Source organism: Aspergillus mulundensis (genome assembly GCF_003369625.1).
Source record: "Aspergillus mulundensis strain DSM 5745 chromosome Unknown scaffold_9, whole genome shotgun sequence".
In the NCBI taxonomy this organism is placed as follows: Eukaryota; Fungi; Ascomycota; class Eurotiomycetes; order Eurotiales; family Aspergillaceae; genus Aspergillus; species Aspergillus mulundensis.
Window position 1 is genome coordinate 493,880 of NW_020797897.1, and position 24,751 is coordinate 518,630.

The 24,751-nt window shown below is 43.7% G+C and overlaps 7 protein-coding genes across 7 annotated transcripts; 4 read left to right on the forward strand and 3 right to left on the reverse strand.

The window, feature by feature from the left end:
- Window positions 1-5,670: 5,670 nt before the first annotated feature.
- Window positions 5,671-6,096, reverse strand: DSM5745_08042 (chitin binding peritrophin-A domain-containing protein; the record flags this gene model as incomplete). The annotated part of the gene is made up of 1 exon (XM_026750058.1): window positions 5,671-6,096. The coding sequence occupies one exon, from the start codon at window positions 6,094-6,096 to the stop codon at window positions 5,671-5,673; it is 426 nt and encodes a 141-aa protein (XP_026601062.1).
- A 1,098-nt stretch (window positions 6,097-7,194) lies between these two features.
- DSM5745_08043 (NmrA-like family protein) lies at window positions 7,195-8,229 on the reverse strand (the record flags this gene model as incomplete). Its single annotated transcript, XM_026750059.1, has 1 exon — window positions 7,195-8,229. One exon carries the CDS (start codon window positions 8,227-8,229, stop codon window positions 7,195-7,197), a length of 1,035 nt encoding a protein of 344 aa, XP_026601063.1.
- Window positions 8,230-8,655: 426 nt separating this feature from the next.
- Window positions 8,656-9,976, forward strand: DSM5745_08044 (uncharacterized protein; the record flags this gene model as incomplete). The annotated part of the gene is made up of 3 exons (XM_026750060.1): window positions 8,656-8,710; window positions 8,961-9,205; window positions 9,269-9,976. 3 exons carry the CDS (start codon window positions 8,656-8,658, stop codon window positions 9,974-9,976), a joined length of 1,008 nt encoding a protein of 335 aa, XP_026601064.1.
- A 4,169-nt stretch (window positions 9,977-14,145) lies between these two features.
- On the forward strand, window positions 14,146-15,445 carry DSM5745_08045 (uncharacterized protein; the record flags this gene model as incomplete). The annotated part of the gene is made up of 3 exons (XM_026750061.1): window positions 14,146-15,022; window positions 15,085-15,314; window positions 15,368-15,445. The coding sequence occupies 3 exons, from the start codon at window positions 14,146-14,148 to the stop codon at window positions 15,443-15,445; spliced, it is 1,185 nt and encodes a 394-aa protein (XP_026601065.1).
- Window positions 15,446-16,931: 1,486 nt separating this feature from the next.
- Window positions 16,932-19,692, reverse strand: DSM5745_08046 (uncharacterized protein; the record flags this gene model as incomplete). Its single annotated transcript, XM_026750062.1, has 7 exons — window positions 16,932-17,241; window positions 17,881-18,068; window positions 18,146-18,553; window positions 18,623-18,992; window positions 19,051-19,209; window positions 19,264-19,482; window positions 19,532-19,692. The coding sequence occupies 7 exons, from the start codon at window positions 19,690-19,692 to the stop codon at window positions 16,932-16,934; spliced, it is 1,815 nt and encodes a 604-aa protein (XP_026601066.1).
- A 1,460-nt stretch (window positions 19,693-21,152) lies between these two features.
- DSM5745_08047 (uncharacterized protein) lies at window positions 21,153-22,965 on the forward strand (the record flags this gene model as incomplete). Its single annotated transcript, XM_026750063.1, has 4 exons — window positions 21,153-21,186; window positions 21,257-22,130; window positions 22,176-22,485; window positions 22,528-22,965. The coding sequence occupies 4 exons, from the start codon at window positions 21,153-21,155 to the stop codon at window positions 22,963-22,965; spliced, it is 1,656 nt and encodes a 551-aa protein (XP_026601067.1).
- A 277-nt stretch (window positions 22,966-23,242) lies between these two features.
- On the forward strand, window positions 23,243-24,706 carry DSM5745_08048 (ammonium transporter; the record flags this gene model as incomplete). The annotated part of the gene is made up of 3 exons (XM_026750064.1): window positions 23,243-23,650; window positions 23,704-24,539; window positions 24,598-24,706. 3 exons carry the CDS (start codon window positions 23,243-23,245, stop codon window positions 24,704-24,706), a joined length of 1,353 nt encoding a protein of 450 aa, XP_026601068.1.
- Window positions 24,707-24,751: the final 45 nt, after the last annotated feature.

Consider the following 24,751-nt stretch of genomic DNA (forward strand, 5'->3'; position numbering starts at 1 on the left):
AATGCTTTACTACTAGTTTTGAAATATTAATAATTTAAAAATTATTAAAGGTATTAAGTATTTAACTTTTTATAACATGTATATTATTTACCAGGAAGCCTATAATTATTTAAATAATTTTTATTATATTTTTGCTACTTTAGCTCTGGATAAGAATAATAATAATAATTTTAAGTAAATAAATAAAAAGTAAAAAGCATGGGTTAAGCTTATTATATAGCTTTTAAAAAATAATTTTACACGCCTTAAAATCCTAATTTACTTAAAAATTATAATATTAATTAATTTTATAATTAAAATACCTATATTAATAAGTATTTTAAAATTATAATAAAACGCGAATAATAAAATAATATTAAAATAATATTTTTAATTATTATATTACTATATTTTAAAGTATTAATTTAAAAATTAAAGGTTAAGTAGTAGCACCTGTATAACCTTATAATTAAGTATTATTAATTTATTTTTATTAATAACTTTTTATACTTTATTTAAGTTAACTTAAATAGCTAGGCAGGAACTAGTAAAATACATGTAATTAAATTAATATTTATATATTTATAAAATATAGCCATGGCTACTAACTAAAAAATACTAATTATTCACGCTACTTTAACTAGAATTACTATAAATACTATATTAAGATATACTTTACACGCACTTTTTTATTTCCTAGTTAGTATTTAATAAAAATATTAAGTATTAAATTTATAAAACTTGCGCGTGCTTTAAAGTCTTTTTTTTAATATATATTATTTTATTATTAATAAAAAGTCTATGCTTAGGTTGCTATACATGTAATAAATTAATTAATACTATTATAAAGTATTTCCTACTATTAATAATAACTTTAAAAAAATTAGTTTTATTTTTACAAAAAGTTTTTACTAATTACTACTTATTATACAGCGCCTGTTATTTTATAATTAATTATTAAAAAATATTAATAAGGTTCACGCACGCCATTTATATTATTTATTTAATATTACTATTAAGCTTAATATTATTTAGTAGTAGGATAAAAGTAATTTATATATAAAAGCCTTTAAAATTGCTTTATAAAACCTTTATTATAATAAGGTAATAAAAAATAATTAAAAACTTTTTTTATTATATATATAATTAATTTATAATAGCAAGAATAGTTTTAAAAATATATTATATATATATTATAAAAAAGCTTAAATTTTTACCTAGAATTACAATGTGTTACAAGATCTAAACTATATAGTTTTAATTATTAATACTATATATAAAGGTAAGGATATAAAAACTATATTAACTAAAAATATAAGTAATTTATATTTTACTTTATACCTTTATATAGGCGCCTGTGTTATATTAATAAAAAATTATTAAGTTAAAGCTAGCCTAGTAAATAAATCTTTAGGCACTATTATTAATATTAACTAATTACCTAATTTTAATTTATATATAAATCTCCCGGGCGCTATTTATATTAAGTTTAATAAGTATACTAGGCCAGGCGTTATTATTAATAATAAGAATTATATTATACCTATTTATTTTTTAAAGCAAGAGTTTACTAGGGTAAATATAACCTATTACTACACCTAGTTTTTTTTAAATTTTATATATACTATTACTATTTATAAGGCACAGGGAATAACTATTAATAAAGTAATTTTAAATATATTAAAAAAAAACTTTTTACTAGGTTTAATATATATAATAATCTCTTGTGTTAAGATACTAAATAAAATTTTATTTAAAAAGCCTTTTAACTATAATTAGTTTAAGCCTTAAGAGTTAAAGGCTAGTAATATAACTTTAATATACTTAGTAAATATTAAGCACAGGGCTACTTAATATATATATATACTTTATTTACTAAAATATTTAGCTAACTAATTTAATTATAATATTTTTTAGCTTTTAAGCTTAAGCCTTTTATAATTAAGTTACCTAAACCTTAATATAAAATTAGTTTACTTATTTACTTATTTTTTTTTACTTTTAATTATTTTTTTTATATCACGGCTGGTTATTTTTACTTGGTTTTTATTAATTAAATAGCTTGCTTAAATATTTAAAAATTAAATAAAGCTATAAATAAATATAAAAAACCTAATATTATAAAGTTATACTAAGTTTTTAATTTATAAATTTTTTAAATATTAAAATAGTACTTTTTAATTTTTTTTTGTAATTTTAAGTACAAGGCTATTTTAAATATATTTTAAATAATAGCTTTTTATTAGCTTAAAGCGACTAGTTTAAATAAGCAAGAATTAATACTTTTTTTAAGTATATTAAATTTTTATATATAAAATTAAAATTTAAAAATTTAATACTTTTTAAAGGTTTTTGCCGCCGCACTAGCCTAATTAAAAAGTAGTAAATTAACCTTTTAACTTTACCTAATTTAATTAACCTATAAAAGAAAATTTATATAATTATACCCAGGTTTAAACCCGGGACCTCCTGGTTTTTAAAAATTTTTTAAAAAGTAATTTTTAGCCTAGTTTTAGCTTATTTAAGCCTGGAAAAAAAAATAAGTGCTTTTTTAATAAAAATAAATACTTAGTACTTTTTAAAGGCTTTAGGTATTTATATAAGGCTTTTTAAAGCCTAAAATAAGCTAAAATTATTTTTTAAAGGTTAAATTAGGTTATTATAATACTAGCACGTGATTATTAAGTTAAAGGGTTATATAAGTTATTATTTACCTAATAAAATAACCTTTATTTTTTAAGGGATTAAACTAAAGTACTGCAACTACTTAGCACGCGGGCTACAGGGTATTTTACTATCCTGCTATAATACCTAATTTAGTAAATAATAAAATAAGGCTGGCCTTATGCACTCCTAGCCTTAATTATAAGTTTTTTTAATAAATAAAATATAAAAGTGCGCCTAAAATTTACTATAATAATAATATACTTAATATATTATAATATATTATAAAACTTGTTTTTTTTAGTATTATTCTTGCTATATATTATTAAATTATTATTAGTAAATCTAATCCTGCGCTTTAGCTATATAAATAATTTTTATTTTAATTATATAAGTAACTTTTTTTATATAAATTATAAATTTTTAGTAAAAAATATTTATGGTATACTAGCCTAGGGGGAATAAAATAAGATAGCCTTTATATTTAAAAAATTAAAAATATCATATATTACCTAAAAATAATATAGTAAATTACCCTTACTAGTAATTAATAACTAGTTAATAATTACTTTTATTACCATAGTACTAGGCTAAAAATAGCCTATATTATATTAGCTAAGTATTTTTTTAATAAATAGCTTTTTTAATATTAATATATTATTAAGTAAGTAGCTAAAGCCCGCGTGGTAGCCTAATATATTTATAATTTAATATATTTAATATATAGTTTATTTATAAACTTTTTTTATAAAATAATTATTATTTATATTATTCCTAGCTTTTTATATAATATAAAAGCATGGTATAATAATAAAACTAAGCCTGGGAGGCATGCATAAAATTTAAAGGTTAATATTTAATTAAGCTAATATATTAAAATAATTAAAAAAACCCTAGCTTTAGCCACCCGGTGTGTACTTTTAATTTTTTAAATAATATTTATAATAACCCTTTTTAAAAATGCTAGGCTTTTTTTATAATAATAATATTAAAAAAAGTATAACTATAATTTACCCTAAGGCTTTAGCTAGTAAATAACTAAAATTTATTAATAACATAGGTAATATTATTAAAAATCTTATAAAATTAAGGCGCTAGCTTGTGCTAAAAACTTAAAACTAAAATATAAATTATAAAAGTACTTTTTTTAAATATTTTAAGGCTAGTTTTAGTGTATTTTTATTATTTTTAAAAATATTTAAAATTCTTTATTAAAGGTAAGGCCAAGAAGCTAGCTATAAAAAAGTTTAAATAATAATAATATATATTATTAATAATAAAAATAGTAATTTTTAGTAATAGTTTTAAGTAAATATATTAAAAAGTTTATTATATAAGCTATAATTTTATAATATATTATAAATAACACCTTTAAGTATAAAAACTATTAATAATTAGCACCTAGTTTTATATATATAAGATTAAAGCTATTAGCACGCTTTAAAAACTAAAAGTAATAATTAAAAAGCTTTTTAAAGCTTTTATTTACTAACTCTATATAAATAATATCTTGGTAATTTAGTATATATATAAATAACCCTTATTATTTTTTAACTAGGCTTTTTAAATATTATATTAACTTATAAATTAATATATAATTTACTTATAATAGTTCCCTGGCTATATAAATATTAAAGATAATAAGCTAGCTAATAAGCTAGTTAATAAAATAACTTTTATAAAAGCATAGCCCTTAAATACTAACTTTTTAAAAGTATAACTTACTATAAGTAAAATATATAACCTATATAAATAAATATACTAGGCTACCTAAGGTAAGTAATCAAAAGGCATTTTTATAAAATTATTAACCTAGTATAAATAATAACTTATTATAAAATTAAAGTTATATTAAATTAAATTATATTTTAAGCTTATACTAAGGTACTTAATTTTATATTACTAGCTAGTATTAAAATTATTATATAATAACTTTAAGTAATACTATAAATATTTTTAATATAAAAATATAAAGCTTACTTACTTTTATAAAATAAATAAAAGCCTTAAATATTTATTTTTTATTAATATATTAAAAAGTAGTTTTTATAATAACCCTAGCACTTAATAATATTTTTAATAAATAAGGTTAAAACCTTAAAATACTTTTATAAGCTAGAGCCTAAAAACTTTATATTTTTATTTAAAATTATAAACTTTTATTAATTTATTTACCCCTGCTAAAAATCCTAACTTTTAACTTATTAAAAATATTTAAGCTAGGCACCTAATAATTTTTTAGCTTTTTTTTTATTTTATTATATATTTTTTTTTTTGTTTTAAACACCCTTTTTTCGCGTAATTAACTTTAAATATATATTTTTTTATAAAGGGGCTAGCCCCTGTATTTTATAGTATTTAAATTATTAAATATATAATAAATAATACTTACTAATAATTATATATAAAAATAATAAGTAAAAAATAGGTATATTACTTATAAGCTTTAGTAAAAGTTACCCTTTAAAATAAAAACCCTTTTTATATATAAACTTATTTAATTAAGTTACTTACCCTGCGGCGGCATGCCCTTATACCCTAAAAAAGGTCTAGAATATTAGGCGTACGCCTAGCGATCCCCGGGGCGTTAAATATCACTACTACTACTACTACTTGCTAATTATGTTATCCGTGGATAAGGGACGATTACAATGTCTCCTGGACCGAACCGACTTAGTTTTTAGGATTGTATAATTACCTAGGCTGAACCTGGGCCTTAGAATATGACACTGTATAGGGGGCCTTACTTCAATTGGATGAGAAGCGTCAAAGAAAGTATTATAAATATTAGAAAGTCAGGCATGGTAAATGTATCACCACGCCATCGAAAAGAACGTAAGTAGATATGTAGGGCCAAGTAACTATCAGACAAGCAAAGACCCGACAGCCATCATCGACACAGCCCTGACCAAGATAGAAGAAAGCGGACGCAGCCGAACAATAAAGCGAAGAAATGGCCACCACCGCACCTGCGCAAATGCAAGGCTACCGTAGTAGTCTAGCCTTAAGCCTCCCGGGAAGATGATCTTATTCCCGGTAGCGCTCCTTCTTCTTCACATCCTCCTTCTTCTCACCCTTCCTCTCATCCTCCTTCTCCTCGCCCTCTTTCATCTCGACCCCCTCAACACGATACTCCTTCTTCTCCCCCTCCTTCTTCTCGCCCTCCCTCATCCCCCCCTCAGCACCATGCTTCTTCTTCCCATATCCACGCCGACAAGTCGAAACCCTCCACTCATAATCACAGACGCCAAGCTCAGCGCTATAGGCTGTGTGCGGTCCGCAGGTCTTTCGCACAGGGGTACCGCCGGCCGCGCACTCGTAGAAGCGGTGGCAGTCGTGATGGTCGGGCCAGGTGGCGCCGACGTGGCAGGTTGGGTCGGTGGGGGCTGCGGTGCTCGTTGCGATGAGCAGCGAGGCGGCGAGGAGGGTGAGTGTGTTGATGGGGAGCTGCATTTTGATCTAGGGCGAAGTAAGGTTAGGAGGGGGATTATATGGTACCCTAGGTGGGTGGGGTGCGGTGGGGACGTACTTGCGGATTAGAATTATGGATAAACTTTGGAAATATAGGACAGTGATGAATTGTACCTAGGTAAGTTGATAAGCAAGAAGATTGCTTTTGATGTCGCTGGTGCTGTTGGTCGGTGAAGAGGTGATACTTGAGGCCGCGAGACTGGCCCATTTATAGACGAGACGAGACGATCTATGAACTACCTGTCTAGGTAATTTGTTGATGGTTATAGAGCCCGCTGAGCTGAAGAACAGCCCCTTGCAGACACCTGCCTAGCAACAGCGCAGGAGCATGCCATTAGCCCTAATACATTCCTTGTACCTAGGCAAGGTAGCATCGGCAGAATCTGGGGAATCTGGGGTATTTAAATACAAACATCCTGATTGGGTAATGGTTTCTATGCAAGTTAACATGCTTGAAGAAAACATCCTAGAATCAAGAGCACCATACGCCCCAGGGAGACTACGGTGATTGTACCTGTACCAGGTTCAGCATTCTCCCTCCTGACAGACAATGGCCTTCACCTGGGTAGCATTCTTGACCCTATTTAGGCTGCAGCGAAGCCACGAGTTCTCAATGCTTTCTGGATTCGGGAACATATTTTGATTCTTCTCTATAGGATGTGTTTGGAGGAGGGTCCCTATGGAACATGGGACCTAATCTACCTACCATAGTACGGTTATAAGAAAGGTAAAGTTAGCAGGGGATGCCGGAGAAAGTATCTGTCCATATACGCTCGTCCTACCGTGTACTACAGTCTCGAAGGCTGGAAGGGATGAATTGACCGGGATGGTTGAATGTCAAAAAGCTACCATAGGAACAAGACCAGGAATAGGCACCTGTCCCAATGAGCTTCATATGGCTACCAGTATCCATTATCAATACCATACCTCTAGACACAATATCAATATGATGAACTCATCTATGTTAGACTATACGGACTGTGGGACCTATTGCAAGTTGGATTCATGATCTAGCGCCTCTACATAATCATATATCTCCCACTATACCATAACCCTCTTCCCTACAAAGTCACTGCCTACTCAATACAACGACGGCATCCCCGGCGCCTTCCCAAGCCCCCCAGCCCGACCATTCTCCTCCCCGTCCACCAACTCCCTCAACACCTCCCCCGGCGTCTTCCTAGCGGGCGCAATCTCGCGCACCTCCGGACTCGTCGTCTCCACCCTACACTCCCCCCTCCACGACGCCTCCATAGCATACCGAATAGAACCAACAACATTCCTCGACTCACTAGTCATCGCCAAAATCACCTCATCCACAACCGACATATCCTGATACACCACATTCTCCTTCCTCACAGCCTCCCCAATAACCTCCCCAACCAGTCCCACAATCTCCTTGCCGGTGATATCCACAGGCCCATTAAACACGTACTTCTTCCCGTGATGCACCGCCGTCTCAGGACACGCAAGCAGGTGCGCCGCGAAAACGCCCACCTCACCCGGGTCGATTATGGCAGAGCCAACGTCCTCCGCCGCCATGAGTCTCAGCGCAAGGCTATCCTGGCTTCCTGTCGAACGGAACTCGTTGATGTACCCCGCTGCCGCGGAGAGGAAGAACGGCGCGAATGCGTTGGGCTGCAGGCTTGTCCAGTGCATCCTGCTCCTTGCGAACGCCTTAGAGCACAGCATGTTCTCGATGGCCCAGTGCATGCGTGCGTAGTAGACGGGGCTATCGGGTCGGACGTTCGGGGCGCTCGTGGACACGCGCACGATGTACTCAACGTCTGCGTGGAGGGCTGCAATGAGCAGAGCTGATTCCTCGGCGAAGAGGGTGGTGTTGATGTGTGGGGCGATGAAGATGCGGGTTACGTTGTGGGTGCGCAGCCAGGAAGTGGTGAGTTCGGGCCAGGGGTGCTCGAGGACTTGGATGGCGGGGTTGGCGAGGAGGGATTGCGAGGCTGCGGAGGTGAGGGAGCGGGTTAGGGCGAGGATGCGGTGGGTGGAGTGGTTGGTGCTGGTGCGGAGGAGCGAGGGGAGGGTGGTGGTTACGCCGCGGCCCGTGTTGCCGGTTGCGCCGATGAGGAGGATTGTTGGGGGGTTTGGTGTTTGCATGGTGAGTTGAGGTGGTGAGACTTGTGTTGATGATGAGAGGGAATTGTATCCAGAACTACGTGGACTTTATACCCTGGTTCTCCTATCCTAACTATGGCATGGTAATCTAGCCCTAAGTCAGCAGTGGGATCTCCGGGTGGGATCTCCGGCCATGATGGCGCCATTCCACGATATTCGCATGGGGATCATTAATCAGACAACGGGTCATGGCTAATTGGCCATTCCATAAGCATTGATTTCATGATTATAAATCCAGCTAGCAGCCTTGGGGGCCGCGAGTCCCACCTGCACCTACGGACATCCCACCACATCCCAACCGTATCAAACAGTCAGACCTCATGGCCTCAGAGCAATACAAGTGTACCTCTCCAGGCTGTACAGCCAGCTACCAGCGCAAAAGCCACCTAAACCGCCATAAAGCTCAACATGTCGCGCAACAGCCTTTCCAGTGCACAGTCTGCCCTCGGTCGTTTCGGCGGAAGTACGTTGAGCGCACAGCGGTGTCAATCACCTGGACTGTCCATTCCTAACACTGAATAGTGACACCCTACGTCGACACATGCGCCTGAGCCATTCCGATAAACCGGCGCCTCCCACGCGCCAGGCCTGTTCAAGCTGCCGAACCCTAAAAAACCGCTGTGAGCGACCGTCCAATTCCAGCTGCACCGGATGTCTGCGCCGCGGACTGCATTGTTCCCTCGTCGATGAGACTAGTCTCGACATATCTCAAGCCATCACCAGTAGGCCCAGCGGCCCCGAGAAAATCCAGCACTTCCTCAACCTGTACTTTGACATATTCAGCCCGCATTGGCCGTTCATCCACCGCGCATCGTTCACCATGAACCAGAGCAACGAGAGCCCGCTGCTCGTGCAGTCGATGCTGGTTATCGGGATGTGGGTGGCCGATACCGCCAGTATACGGGCTGCGGCGGTGGAACTGCATGGGAAGCTTGGTGAGGCGATATCCGAGCAGAGGGTATGTGATTTCTTATCACCTTGGCTATTCATAAAACAAGCGATGTTAACGAGAACATTATAGAAAAAATGGGACTTATCAGCCGCCTCGGGCTCACCGGGAACCACCCCGCAAGCGAACCCTAAATTCCCGCTCCCCATGTACCAGGCGATCCTGCTCCACATCATCTTCACCCTCCTCCACAAGGGAAACGGTGGGAGCGAAGCCGAAAGCAAGATGTCTCTCGCCCTGGACCTGACCTTGGCCTTGAAATCATCACCGCTCACCGCGCGCGATCTCACCCTCTCCCTCCTTTCCTCCCTAGTCCAGAGCTGCCGACGGCTCGGCATGTTCCACTACCCTTCCATCCTTACAGTGTGCCGTGAGTCCCCAGACGAACATACGTTCCTGCCGCACGCTTGGGTGAGCGTTGAAGAGGTGAAGCGGTTCAATGTTGCGCTGTGGAGGGTTTGTCGGGCGATAAGTGGACGGTCGTGGGCGTGTCCACCCACGGGTAGGACAGATGCAGGAGCAGGAGCAGGAGCAGCTGGAGGAGGTGTGGATGGAAGGCAAGGAAACGCGAAGTGGGAGCTCCGCGCGGCAGAGCTGCGGTTCCCCTTGCCGACGAATGATGCGATGTGGGCTGCGCAGACTTGGGAAGAGTGGGATTCTGCTGTTGCGCGGGGCAGGGACGAAGATGTGGATGTGGATGCGGATGTGCTGGGTTTGGGAGATTACAGGGAGGACGAATGGATTTCGGTGGCTGCGGGGATGCTGGAGCTGTTGGGTTGATTTTGCTCTGTTTGGAGCTGAAGCGTGACTGCGGGTGCATGTGTGCTTTCCATCTATCAGACGGTTTCTCATCGAAGCCCGTACTGTCCCGTCACAGGAGCAGCAAGATGGATCTGGGCATATAATTCTACCTATCTACCAGAGCAGCCTCATCTCGACGTCATATTTCACTGTCCAAGTGGCCATGGCCATCCAATATCCATAGGGAATTGCTATTCTCACGGTAACTTTCCTATTCTCACGGTAATTAGCGCCCTCTGGCCGCGCTCGCGCGGCCGCTAGCCGTATTTATACTAGTAAGTGGAAAGGCTGTTACTAAGCCTATTTAGGCTCCGCCTATTAATTCTGCCGGGTAGAAAACTTAGCGCGTATTAATATTATTAATATTTTTAAATTTTAATCTTTTATACAAAAATTAATATTTTAAACTTAACTAAATACAGGCAAGTTCTAACTTTTAGGTAGCCGCGTATATTAACTAATAAAAATATATTATTTAAAATATAAATCCCTACTCCTTTTACTACGCTACACTTAACTATAAACGCTTGCTTTAATAAAAAATTTTAACACCTTTTTTACCCCCCTTTTTAACCAGTTAATTTATGTATTTAAACTTAAATAGATCTTGCTTAATAAAGTTTTTTAGTTAATTTAAAGCCCCTTAAGGCCTTTCCTTTTATTATTTTTTTAGTAAAGGATAAATATAAAGGTATTAAAAATATATAAAAAGTTTAAATTTTAAAATTAAAAGCTACTAGTTATAAAACTTCTTAAGGGCAAGGCTTTAGTTATTATAAAGTACTTTTTAAATTTAATAAATACAGGGAAGTCCAAGGCTTTACTTGTAAATACTTATATAATACTTAATTAATTTATTAAGGCGCTTTAGTAAATAAAAATTTATTATTTTAATTACCTTTTACATGGTGTATATAAAAACCTTTATAATAATATTTTTAAAAAAAAAATACTTATATTAAGGCGGAGGCCTTAAAATATTATTAGCATGTTAATATTAAGCCTTTATATTTTAAGCCTTAATAATATTATTAATAAAAGTTATTATATAAATTAGCTCGCTTTGGGATAACTTTAAATCTTTTTTTAATTAATAATAAAATAACTTTACCTAAGAGGTTAATAGCTAGCTAAAATATGGATAGGTATTAATATAATAAGCTAAAAAAAACTTTTTAATATTTTTTTAAAGCTATTTTTTTTTAATATACTATAAAAGATTTTTATATATAAGCTACCTATATATTTTTTTAAAGGCCCTTTATTAGCTTTTAAAAAAAGTTTTTATTAAAAATTATATAACTTAAAACTATAATTATAGTATTATAGTTTACTACTTATTAACCCTTTAACTTTATTTTTTATTATTTAAATTAAAAGTATTTTAAAGTATAATTAATATAGCCCGCTTTACTTAGCTAAGGATTTTTTAGTTAATATGCTAAATATAAAAAATTTAATTAATTATAAAAAAAATAATATTAAGCGCCTTAATAAGAGCCTTATTTTTATTAATAATAGTAACCCTAGGTATTTTAAGGCCTTTTTATATATAAAAATTATAAAGTTATTATAGTATCCAGGTATATAATAACTTGGTTTTATTTTTTATAAAGTTATATATAATAATAAAGGTTTTATTACACGCGGTAACTCCAGTAATTATATAAAAAGGTAGGAGGTACTAGTTTATTTTATAGGTATAGTTAATAATAATTATAAAGGGGTTTTATTTAAGTTACTTAATTAAGGTTAAATAGGCCAGGAATACGCAAGTTAGTTTTTTTTTAAAGTTTATTTTATGCCTTATAAAGCTACCCTTTTATTAAGGTAGCTAGTTAATAAGCGCTTTAATTAATATTTTATTATTTAAAAACTAATATTAAAACTTATTTTAAAGGTTATAAAAATTTTTAATTTTTAAAGGGCAAGGCTTCTTTATACACTTTAAATAATTTATAATATATTAAAAATAGCAACTAGCTTCACTAAACATAAGGCTAAAAAATTTTTTTTTATAGGCTTTAATATACTTTTTATGCTGGTTAAAAATAAAAAAGTTCTTAGTTTACTTATAATTATAAAAGTTATAAATAACTTTAAGTACTGTAGTTGGGGTCTAGCGCCTAATAATAACTTTAAATAAATAGTTAATTTAGTAAAACCTAGCACTTTAAGGCTTTAAAGGTAAAGTAAGCTTAAAAAAAGGGTTTTTTTTTAGTGTAGGCACTGCTTCACGGTGGTATTTAAAATTAATAAAATTAACTTTTTTATAATATTTAAAATACTTGCTAGTGCTTTATTTAAGGACCACAAAGCTATTAATTCTTATAAAAAACTTAAAATAAGCCTTTACTTTTTTTATAAAGTTAAAAACCTTTTTAAAGCTATTTTTAAGCTCCAAAATTCCATTATATTAATTTTTAATTTTAAAGTTATATTTATTAATAAAAGGCTTACTAGGGGATTTATTTCCTAGATTACTAAATAAATAAATAAAACTAGTATTTAATACCTAATCTAAAAATAAAATTTTATTAAAATTAGACTTTATGGTATTAAGTTCTTATTTTATATAAACTATAACTTTATAAAGTTTAAAAATATTTTTATAGTGTTAAGCTTGGCTATAGGGCTACTAGTATTAATTAGGCCTAGTTTATGGCTATAAAGTGGCAGGCTGTAAAGCTAGTATAAATATAGCTAGTGGCGGTAGCAAGCGCGGCCAGGGGGCGCTAATTACCGTGAGATTAGCAAAGTTACCGTGAGAATAGCAATTCCCTATCCATATAGCATGCTTAGTTCAAGATAATGCACCCCTACCATACCCCGTAGTACGGCAACTCCCCAATCAAGTAAACCCCCATGCCCTGTTCTATATAAGGTTGCAAGGCTTTTGAACTGCACTCTAAAGAGACTTCTGCTTGCTTGATCAATAAGAAGGGTGTCGGTTTACCTTTTAAAAAGGCATGTAAACTACCAAGTACCCTCCAGCTTTATAATTTCACGCTGGACTTGCGATCTCAACTTGCAGCGGCCAGTTCTAAAGGCAAAGGCAAAGGCAAAGGCAAAGGCAAAGGCAAAGGCAAAGGGCAAAGTGGAACAACGCTTCTATCAAGCCATTGGCGGCCATTCAAGACAAAGCTGTGCGAGCCTCCTGGGAACAAAGAAAAGGGTGAAGCTGGCTCTTCCACGTCCGGATGAGAGTACACGGCTCACACTCCGCTATAGAACATCACGATAGTCATAGAGTTGGAGTCTGTTATGCCAGAGAAGTTAGAGAATAAGAGCAACCTATTCCTGTTGTTCCAGCCCTCAAGCGCCTTTGCAGCTACAGTACGGTTGTCGTTTACAGTGGATGAGGCAATTGTCACGGGGCCGGGTAGCTAGGTTCTTCAGCAGTGCAGCTGCTGACCAGGAATTGATGATTTATAATGTGTACTCGACCCCATACCCTCGGGAAGATCACCGGGAAGACGGGCCTTGCAAACGGTTGAGTCATTGTTGTCTCCAATTTGGAGAAGTGGGCCTTCCCCAATTTTCTCATCAGGATTTTCTCGCCCCTGGAATGAGCCATCTGGCAAGAATCACAATATGCTCAATGAGAAGGATTATAAGTTGATTCAAATAATAGAGCTAACTTCATTGATATGGAAGACTCGAAAGCAACAGAGATCCTGGTGTATGTATTCCTATAAACTTGTCGACTGACGTGCCGATCACGGCCATCTCCAATTTTCAGGACGGAGTCGTCCCCGATTCTCCCCAAACTCCATTTTCATTTATAAACCGCACTCACGCCCAACTCCCAAAATGGATCCAGACACCTTCAGACTATCTCACCGTCTCGCTCGCTCTCCCTGCCGGAGCTCGAAGTCCTTCGACCACGACCACACCGGTGAACTGCCAGCTCGCCCGCCATGGCCACCCACTCGAGCGCTTCGAGCTCCACGCAGATAGAGCCCAGCCCACCGCTGCACTCACAGACGCCTAGTATTCTCGAATACGACCCCGAGAAGAAACCACACCCCGAACCCACCAACGACGCCTCCTCCCTCGAAATCGAACACCTCTACCTGGACCTCGACACGCCCCTCCCAACCCCCTGGATCNCCCCCTTCCTGTGGCCCAAATGGCGCAAGTCCATGATGACCTGGATCTCCTGCGGCGTCACCGCGCTGGCAGGGTACTCCGCCGGCGAAATCACGCCCGCATCCACCGAGCTCACAGCAGACTGGGACATCAGCCCCGTGGTATACAACCTCGGCATCACGCTGTTCTGCGTGGGCTTCGCGCTGGCGCCGATGGTGCTCGCCCCGTTCTCCGAGATCAACGGACGGCGGCCGATTTTCGTCGCCAGCGGGATCCTTTTCGTCGCGTGTATTCTTGCCTGTGGCGGGACGCGTCTCTTCGCTGGGTTCCTGGTCGCGCGGTTCTTTCAGGGCGTGGGGGCCTCGACGTTCAGCACGATGGTTGGCGGTGTCATCAGCGATATCTACCACGCGCACGAGCGCAATACGCCCATGGCGCTGTTTGCGGCGGCTGCGCTCTTCGGGACCGGTCTGGCGCCGTTGCTCTCGAGTGTGATTGTTTGGCATGTCTCGTGGCGCTGGATTTACTGGTCTCATGCGATTGTGTCGGGCGTGTTTGTGCTGATTATTTTCTTCTTCTTTAAGGAGACGAGGGGCAGTGTGCTGCTTAGTCGCAAGGCGCACGCGATCAATAGGTACTACGAGCAGCTTGAGGGCGCAGGACACTACGGTGTGCTGATGGGCGGGGAGAAGGAGCTGCGGCGGATTCGGTGGAAGGTCGAGAGCGACGAGCAGAGGGCCAGTCTGGCCCAGATGATTAGCATCTCGGTGTACCGGCCGTTCCACATGCTCGTCACCGAGCCCGTTGTCTTCTTCTTCTCGCTCTGGGTCTCGTTTTCGTGGGCCGTGCTGTATCTGCAGTTTGGGTCGATTCCGCTTGTCTTTAAGACGAACCATGGGTTTAATGTTGAGCAGACGGGGGCGGTTTTTACTTGTATGTCTTTCCCAACCTTCCCCTTCTCATACACGGTACAAGTATATACTAACAAGGAACAGCAATGTGCGTCGGCGCCCTCGTCATCACAGTCATATCAATCTACCAGGAGAAAATCGCCAACCGCTTCAACCTCCTCCCGCCCACCCCCGAAGCACGCCTCTACTTCGTCTGCTTCGAGGCCGCCCTCATGCCCATCGGCCTCTTCTGGTTCGGCTGGTCCTCCTTCTCGCACGTCCACTGGATCGTCCCCTCCATCGCGATCGGCGTGTCGACGATGGGGATCTTCTCCGTGTACCTTGCTGTCTTCAACTATCTCGCTGATACATACCACCGGTACGCGAGCTCGGCGATCGCGGCGCAGAGCTGTTGCCGGAATCTGCTGGGTGGTGTGTTCCCGCTTGTGACGAACGCCATGTTTAATAACCTGGGCTTTCCTGAGGCGAGTAGCCTGCTTGGGGCGATTGGGGCGGCGCTGTGTCTTGTGCCGTGGGTGTTGGCGTTTTATGGCGAGAGGATAAGGGCGAAGAGTCGGTTGGCGAGTCAGCTTGCTAAGTAGGCTGCTTTCTGGTTTTGTCTCTTGTTCCGGGGAGAATTCCTTATGGTTGTTGTTGTTATGGTTATGACTATGATTTATGGCCATGACTTATGCATTGAACGTATGGGACGTCTAGATTTGGATGGAATGCTTTCGTCAAAATTCTTATAGACGTGGATCGGCTGTATTATCCTAATGATATAGACCATAGAATAGATTTAATAGAATTGTATATATCTGCATCGATTGCTGTATATCGTTTCATCTCTCTCTGATTACCCGTATGCTTCCCGGGGGCGTCGATCAGGCTACGCCGCCATACCATATCTAAAGCCTAAATGTGCCTCCAGCAGAGAAGAGGACATATGTGACTCATAGTGAAGCATAGCAATATCCTCGTCGTTTGGCTGTACTTGTTCCCAATTCCGGTCTATGTATAGGGCTGAGATGACGCTGCGAGTGGAGCGCAGTACGTACGTTGGCCCACTTGTGGCGATCTTCACCTCGGCAACATTGAACAGATTTCCATAAAATCTATATTGCATGAGCTGTAGACATATGGGGCTTTCCCAGGTAAGTGATGCTGTGCTAGGCCCTGGACTCGAACAGTAAAGCTCTCGTCGACATACCTCCAGGCTACCTATAGACTCTCTCAAGTTTGCTACCATACCTAACCTATGGCAACGGGGCAACGGCACGGCAGAAATTCGGCACAGCACTCGGAACTCGGAAATAGCAACCAGATCAGGGGTAGTCCAGCACTGTGGCAGTGACAGGCAGCCTCATTCCGGTCTCAAGCTTCGTGCAAGCGATGCTAAGAAGCCCAAGCCTTGAGCTGCCAAGTAAATAGCATATCCACCTGTCCTCCGTCTCGGAATTGCTTTGCAATTCGGTTGGTGCGGATTACGGCGCCAGTATAGGGCTGCGGATACCCCCATAGCTAAGCCACGTTGCGACGCCACGGGTGACTCTTGAGGTTGCTGGAGCCTACCGGTTCATGAGCCTGGACTGGGTATTTAAGGATCGATCCCCGAGATCTTCAATCTTACCTTTACCTCATACGAATTATCCCCTGTCTCTCTCCCATCACAATGGGCCTCTTCTCTCACCACCACCATCACAACGAACAGCCTCCCCCTCCAGGGCCTCCAGGAGGCGGACCACCAGGTCCTCATCACGGTCCCGGTCCCCACGGTCCCCCAGGACCTCATGGCCCTGAGCCTCCCCACCATCACGGCCACCACCACCATCACCATCAACATCCCGGCCCTGGCGGGCCTCCTCCCCAACCACCAGGCGGAATAAACGGCCCCAACGGACCCTGGGGCTACGGGAACCCTGCATTCGCGGGACCGCGCGGCGATCGACCTCCTAGTCCGCGTGGACCGCCGGGTCCTCCTCCTCCTGGTCCCCATGGGCCTCCTCACCATCACCACCATCACGAACGAGGACCTGGTTTTGAGCCTGGCCCTCCTCCTGGCCCTCCTCCTTACGAACGGGGTCCTGGGTTTGAGGGCGGTCCGCACCATAGAGGGCCGGGGTTTGAGCCTGGGCCGCCGGGGCCTCACGGGCCGGGTCACTTTGGCCATGGACCTGGGCATGGACCTGGACCTGGACCGCATGGTCATGGACCTGGACATCACGGGCATGGGCCGCGACCTGGGTGGTGAACTCGTTGACACTACCATACCAAGCGTTGAGAAGATGGCGACGCTGTGAACGATTTCCGATGCACTCTCACAATAAGTTGGAGGCTCGCGCGAGCTAGCGGGATATATCGTTGCATGTATAAGCGGGATGTTTTGGGCTTTTGGTTTTATTTGTTGTTCATTGTACATTATGGTTGCTCTATTGGTTCTGCGGAATACCCAAATTAGAAACATATATCGCCTAAGGTTCGGGCATATCAACATATTTTCTTGCTCTTGGTAGGTTGCATCATGTGAATGCTGGGTTCTCTGGAGTCAAAGAACCTGAATTGTAGTACTCGATAGCCAGGGGACTTGAAACCGGTAACTTGGGGCTTGGATTTGGTGAAGGTAAAGAGAACTTCAACCAGTGACAAATACATATACAAAGACGAGTATTTGAATTGGAATCAAAGGTCATTTGAACTAGATAGCCTAATGGGATTCTAATACTGTCCCAGCAGGCATTATCACATCATGTCACATCATATATATGCGTGGTCATTATCGTCATTACCAACCCGATCCATCTCATCTATCTCAACAACCCCAACTCCGCCCCTGACCACTGTACATTCATATATCATATCCAACCAAGTCATCACTCATAACGTGCCATCTACAAAACATACCGAAAACTCGGAATCTCCAAATCCGTCTTATTCGACAACCCCTCCGCCACCTCCTCGCTCTCCGTGAACTGCCCGGGCAGGCCATACAGCCTATCCCGCCGCTTATTCTCCCAGGCATAGTAAACCAGCAGAAGGATGATGAAGAAGACGCCGAAGGAGAGACCCGACACCGCGGCCGTCATGCCAGTCTGCACATTGGAACCCAAGTCAGCACTCTGCATCCAAATAAAACCCACCTAGGTAGTTAGGGTTAGGCCAGACATACCGGATACGCCGGCTCCTCACTCTCATAGAAGAACTGCGGGCCCGCAATATTCCCAACACAGTACCCGATAAACATCATCGCGCTCGTCAGACTGCGCTTCGTGAACCCCGCCACATTCGAGCTAATCAGGCTCATGGACAGCGGCATGTTCGCCGCGAATGCGGATGTCAGCGCCAGGCCTGCGACGCGCGCCTCCGCGTGCGCGTCGTCCAGCTTCCAGACCATTGTCATCCCCGCGACGGCGGCGCACGTGTTGAAGATCATGCATGCGCACCGTGTGTTCTTGAAGTACGTTGCTATTCCGGTGGTCAGGAAGATGAAGACGAGCTGCGAGGCGCCCGAGGGCATTTGCATTAGCAGGGAGCGCACGCGCCCGTATCCGAAGCCGTTGATGATTATGCCGGAGAACTACCGCCGCTATTAGCTCCCTAGGTACTATAGGTCCTAAGGTTGGATGGGGAGGAGAGGGGAGCGTACGCTTGTGATTCCCCCGTTACACAGATTCGTCGAGACGGAGTACAGGAAGAACAGCCACGTCTGCGGGTCCTTGAAGGTCATGAGGGCGTGGTCCCAGCGCCAGCGGCCGGTGTCGTTGACGCCGGTTTTGTTCTTCAGTGTGCGTTGGAGGGCGATGGCGCGCTCGGTCTTGTTGAGGAAGATGGCTTTCTGTGGCTTGGATGGGATGATGAGGAAGATGGGGACTGCGAGGGCGGCGGTTATGGTTCCCAGGACGAGGAAGAGGAGCTGCCAGTTTGTGATTGTTGTTATGTGCACGTTGCCGATTCCGTAGGCGATCAGGCCGCTGATCAGGTTGGAGATGGCGTTGCCGAGGAACCAGGCTGCTTGTCTGCTCACTCTTGTTAGTACGTGACGGGGAAAGAGGTCGGGGCGGGATGGGTGGGTACCGTGCAGGCTGCTCCTCGCGCTTGTAGAACATGCCGATGACGAGTGCAAAGCCCGGGCCGATGGCTGCTTCGCCGACGCCCAGGAAGAAGCGTACGGTCATCAGCCCGGCGAAGTCCTTGGTTGCGGCGTGGCACATAAGCACCGCGGCCCAGACGAGGCTGTTGTCTAGTCAGTACGTCCTTTCCTAACGACATGGTATAGAGACAGCATACACAGTAACGCCAATGTACTTCCCCAGCGGCAGCCGCACCATCAAGTACGAGCTCATCCAGCTCCAGGCGAAGTACCCGAAGTAGAAGATCGTCGACGCCCACGAGTACTCCTGCCCGTGCAGGTTGAGGTCCTCGCGCAGGTTGAGCAGCGTCGCTTGGCTAAGGGCGATCTTGTCCATGTACTGCATGCAGTAGACCAGGCCCATGATGGGGATGAGGCTGTGGGGGTCAGACGGCAATACTAAGTTGGGAGGGAAGGGAGGCGCACGCAAAGTCCAGCTTTCTGATGACCCTTCGCTCTTCTTCGGGCGTGTAGTGTACCTCGAGCATCTCGCCGACGTCGACATCGCGGACGATGGTGGTCTCTGCTTCGGACTTGATGTCTAGGCCTGGTGCAGGGATTGGCCCAGGGCCCGATGGTTTCTCCATTGTGAGGCGGAGATTGTGAAAATGACTGAAGTGGGAACAAAGAAGATCTGTCGAGAATGCAGGACAGGGCAGGGAGATGCAGATGCATTTATAGCCCAAGCTAGATCAAAAGTTTCAATCTTATCTGATGGGACTGTCTATCCACGCCATATGCCATGCAACCCCCGCTTCCCCTCCTGATAGTACTACTCTACTACAAAATATCATCCGATAACGGCCTCGCCTCGCTTGGAGACTGTTGCATCAGTGGCGGATGCAGGCTTGGCCCTGGAAAAGAGAGCGCCGATCCAACTATCTCTCCTATCAAGTCGCTGGGGTGGCGTGAGACGGCAGAGCTTGGGATAGCTTGCGTTAGGGCTGGCTCGGCATGCTGCTCTCCATGCCCTTCTGCAGTCCAGGCCAACGAACTGCCCATGAGAACGGAATAATGTCTTATCTCGGGACTTGTCGCGGCATTAGATCATCTGGCAGGATTAGAGTTATCTGGTTAAGGTTGTTGCTCCTTGCTATCTTGCTTCATGTTGAATTGGTCTTACGCTATCTAGGTACACCCGTGGCGCTGGTTACTCCAACTCGTATACAGTAGAAAGTACCCCGACCAACGATAAGGGCTGTCTCCAACCCTCCCGAGGTCAACTAGAACCGTCGGCTGATCGTCCACTATCTTTTGACTCCTCTGTTCTCCGCACTTATCTCTGTCCCCACGGACGTTTGCTCATTGGACCTCGTCTAAGTTAGCCGAGCTGTTGAGCTTTATCGTCGTTGCTGTATAATAGCTTCATTCTGATTGCTTTGCTGGTGAGTCTTCTAGATACCGAGTTTACTGCCGTGGATATGTGATGGTTTGAGCCAAGTGCTCTATAAAACCGCCTCATTATCCGTCTTTTGCAGGAACATCTGCCGTCCTCATAGCACCAGGGACTGAGATGCCGTGCTTGATCCCGCAAAGCTCTTGGATTCTGACATCATAGCTCGCCAATTGACTCGTGTGTGCCATACTGTCGAAATTTTATTGGATTTTGTTTGAAAAGCATTCAATATGACGGATCTGCTGTGCGGTCCGATGTACGGGGCTTCCCACGTGGGGGATTGCGGGGGATATACCTACGTAGAGTATGGAAAAAGTATCACTTTGCACAGTACAGTACGGCACCCCACTGACTGGAAGACTCTGTCAGGTATTTGCTGTCCTGTCAAGTTGAACATGGACAATCAACAACTCTGATTTCGCAAGTCCCCTTCATAAACCAGCATATACCCTTTATGTACATAACTGGCTAGATGATTCAGCTCCGCCTCGGCTCTTTGTGCTCTCCGCGGGCAAGCAACGACCTGAACTCCTCCAGCTTCCCCTCCCAATCACACACTCCACTGTCCCGCCACCCTGATCGGCCCAAATCGTTCTCTATTCTGGACCCTCTGGCCGCCGCTACACATGTAAACGGCAGTTGACTCCTCCCATGACCGGTCGACATGCTCCTCGCTCGAAGAATGGTACCGTGAGCTCCCCGGCTCCCCGCGGGAAACTTAGCGCAGTCCTGCTAACCTCTGCTTTTTTTTTTAGGATGCAGCACGTGTCGTCGTCGAAAAGTAAAGTGTGGGGAAGAGCGTCCAATCTGTAGACGATGCTCCGCCCTGGATATCCCCTGCGAATGGGGCGCTGTCATCACGCGAGGGAGATCGCTCCCCCCTGTCCATATCCAACCCCGACAGACGACCCCGACAACCCCGGTGACGCCCATCGCGCTCGAGCAATCCGTGTACGACTTTGATACCACACCGCTGGACCCTCAGCTCAGCCAGACTCTATGCCCGGAAACCGCATACACCAGAATATGGGGTCCGACCCCGCTATACCCGTCGCTATCGGAGACTGATGTCGCGTGCTCGAACTCGTTGATGCTCTCGGAGCAGGACCGGACATACTTCCAGTACTTCCCGTCGTCGTCGCTGGTGTTCTACTACATCAAGCCGTCCGCTTGGAGCTGGTTCAGTTATCTGTACCGGGAACCAGCTGCAGCCAGCAAGGTCATCATGCGCATGATCCTCGCGCTGTCTGCGAACGACATGCACCGCAACGGGCTTGTCGCTCGGTCGCCTGGTCGCCCTACGGCAGAGGATCACGCGCGCTACCACTATGGGCTGGCAGTGAAGGAATTCCGACACCTCCTGGAAGCGCGCAAGGGCAGTATCTCGCGGGATGAGTTGGAGATTATCTTTGCGACTATGTTCCTGATGATATCGTACGAATGGCAGTTCGGACAGTCTGTTCAGGATCTCCAGCTTCACCTGCGCGGCGTACGCTCGCTACTACAAGCGCAGCCTATGCTCTTCGAGGGGAAAGATGTGGATGAGGTGCTGATGTCGATGGACATGGCCGAAACGGACTCGATGCCGAGAGTGTCGTTCATTCCGGAGCAACTGCTCCTTTGGATCATGTATGCTCTAGCCTGTTATATGCACAATCTATGCTGACGGACTAGATACATTGACTCCGGCTGCCAGTCAATGGGCGCAACGGAATCCCTCACGGAATACGTGCTGCAATCAGGGAACCCATCTATACATCCAGACCGGCTCTACCGCTGCGCCCGTCTATGGGGCCGGTGTTTCTGGGGCACCCAGTACCCTGACCCAGAGGTGTCAGATGATATGGAGAACTACCGTGCTCTAGAACTCCTCCATGCGGGAATGACTCTTCGCTACAAAATCTGGCAAGCCCTGTCCGACGACCCCGTACAGACGAGTCACCAAGCAGAGCTGCTTCGGAAGGAGATCATGACCACTCGCGAGGTATGTTTCCCAATCCTTGCTAGTCTGATCTAACATTCGCAGCAATTCTCCGACATTTTCGTAACCGCCAAGTTCGCCGGACCCGCGTCCACGCGCCGCACTCTCAGCACCATCAATATGGCCGTCGGCACCTTCTACGCACAAGTTCTGTTCCATCGACGACTCTTATACCCTCCAGGACCGCCGTTGGCATTCCACCGCGTCGCCGTTGCCAACATTGTCGAGATCGCGCAGAAGCAATACGCGGCAGACCCGCGCCTTCTCCGGCGAATACATTGGCCGCTGCTGATGGCGGTCATTGAAACTGAAGATGTTTCCCAACGAGAGTGGTTGCGCGAGAATCTGCTTGGCCTGCGTGGGTTCCATTCTGAGTACGCTTGGGCTAGTGATCTGGCGGAGGAGATCCTGTCTCGTCAGGACCTGAGCCAGGGTAGATACGCGGATGTAGCCAGTTTACTGCGTCAGCGTGCGTCTGGTTGAATGGGGCTGGGAACTGGATGCAGATCCTGGCTGCGCTAGCTAAGAGACTAACCCCTGCTCGCAGCTTATGCAGGGTAATCAGCACGGTCTCACAGCTGATAGCCCCTTTCCTTCTCACTGGCCGATGCATCCGATAAGGACGAGCACGATCCTGCCTGATAAGCCAGACCCCCATCCACGGGCATGATATAATCTTGGTTACTCCAACTGCAGGGGCATCTATCGGACTCGAACACCATCACCAAAAACGATATCACCATCGTACTATACCGCCAAGATGTCAATCCAAGCAGCCTGGGAGGCATGCGATAAGACAGACACCCTCTTCATCCTCGTCTGTTCTGTCTTCTGCTGGCTCATCATCCCCGCCGTCGGCCTCGCCTACTCCGGCTACTCAACCCGCTTCAACAGCCTCGCCTCGTTCTACCCCGGCCTCCTCGCCGTCGCCGTATGCTCGCTACAATGGTGGATGATCGGCTACTCCCTAGCCTACAGCGATGGCAACGCCTTCATCGGCGACCTCTCAAAGGCATTCCACCGCAACGTCCTGGCAACCCCCATCGGCACAATCCCCGAAATCCTCTTCTCCGAATTCCAGCTCATCTTCTGCGCAACCGTCTGCGCCATCGCCATCGGCGGCGCCTGCGAGCGCGGCCGCCTCCTCCCCCTCATCCCATTCATCTTCGTGCGTCCCCTTCCCTCGCTTACAAATCCCCCTAACAACCATACCTACGGCAGCTCTGGAGCACCTTCATCTACGCACCCCTCGCACACATGGTGTGGTCGGAAAACGGATTCCTGGCCCGCCTCGGCGCCCTCGACTTCGCCGGCGGCACACCCGTGCACATCTGCAGCGGCGCCACAGCCACCGCAATGAGTCTGTACCTCTCCTACCCGCTCTTCCGATCGCGTCGGTCCCCAAAGCGCACGCCGCAGCATCTCCGCCTGCACAAGCCGCACAATACCCTGTGTCAGCTGCTCGCGCTCATCATAATCTGGAACGCGTGGCTGGCCTTCGACGCGGGGACAACGCTGCAACTGAACTTCAAGAGCGTCATGGCCGCGTGCGTGACGAATCTGTGCGCCGCCTCGGGCGCGCTGGCGTGGGCGGGCTTGACGTACGCGGAATCAGGAAAGTTCAGTCTGGATAGTACGTTCCTCGGCGCGATCGCGGGGCTCGTCCTCATTACGCCGAGCGCCGGGTTCATCGACCTCAATACGTCCGTTGCGTTTGGGGTTGTCGGCGCTCTTGCGGGTCGACAGGCGCTGCGGATTAAGTTTACGAAGGGCGCGGCGCTGCGGCGGTGGGTTGATAACGGGGATACGTTTGCGACGCACTGTCTGGGTGGCTTTTTGGGCACGGTTGCGACGGGCTTGTTTGCGCGCCGCGAGGTCGCGGCTTATGATGGGGTTACTGTTATCGAGGGGGGCTGTGTCTTTGATGGGAATTGGGCCCAGTTGGGGGTTCAGGTTGTTGAGGCGCTCGTTGGGTTTGTCTGGAGCTTTTGTGGGAGTTATGTGCTTTATGCGCTTGTGGATTGTGTGCCTGGGTTGGAGGTTTTGGCTACGGATGAGTGAGTCCCGGCTTTTTTTACTGTGATTGTGATGGTTTGGTGTTGGCTAACGTTTTAGGGATATTATTGCCGGGATGGATGAATCGCAGATGGGCGAGTCGCTGCACGAGGCGCAGTGGGCTGGCGAAGAGGATTACCACCCTTTTCACTCGGGTATCCAACTTTAACCAACTGAAACGCAGTGTATGCTTTTGTATCTACAAACATAGCAT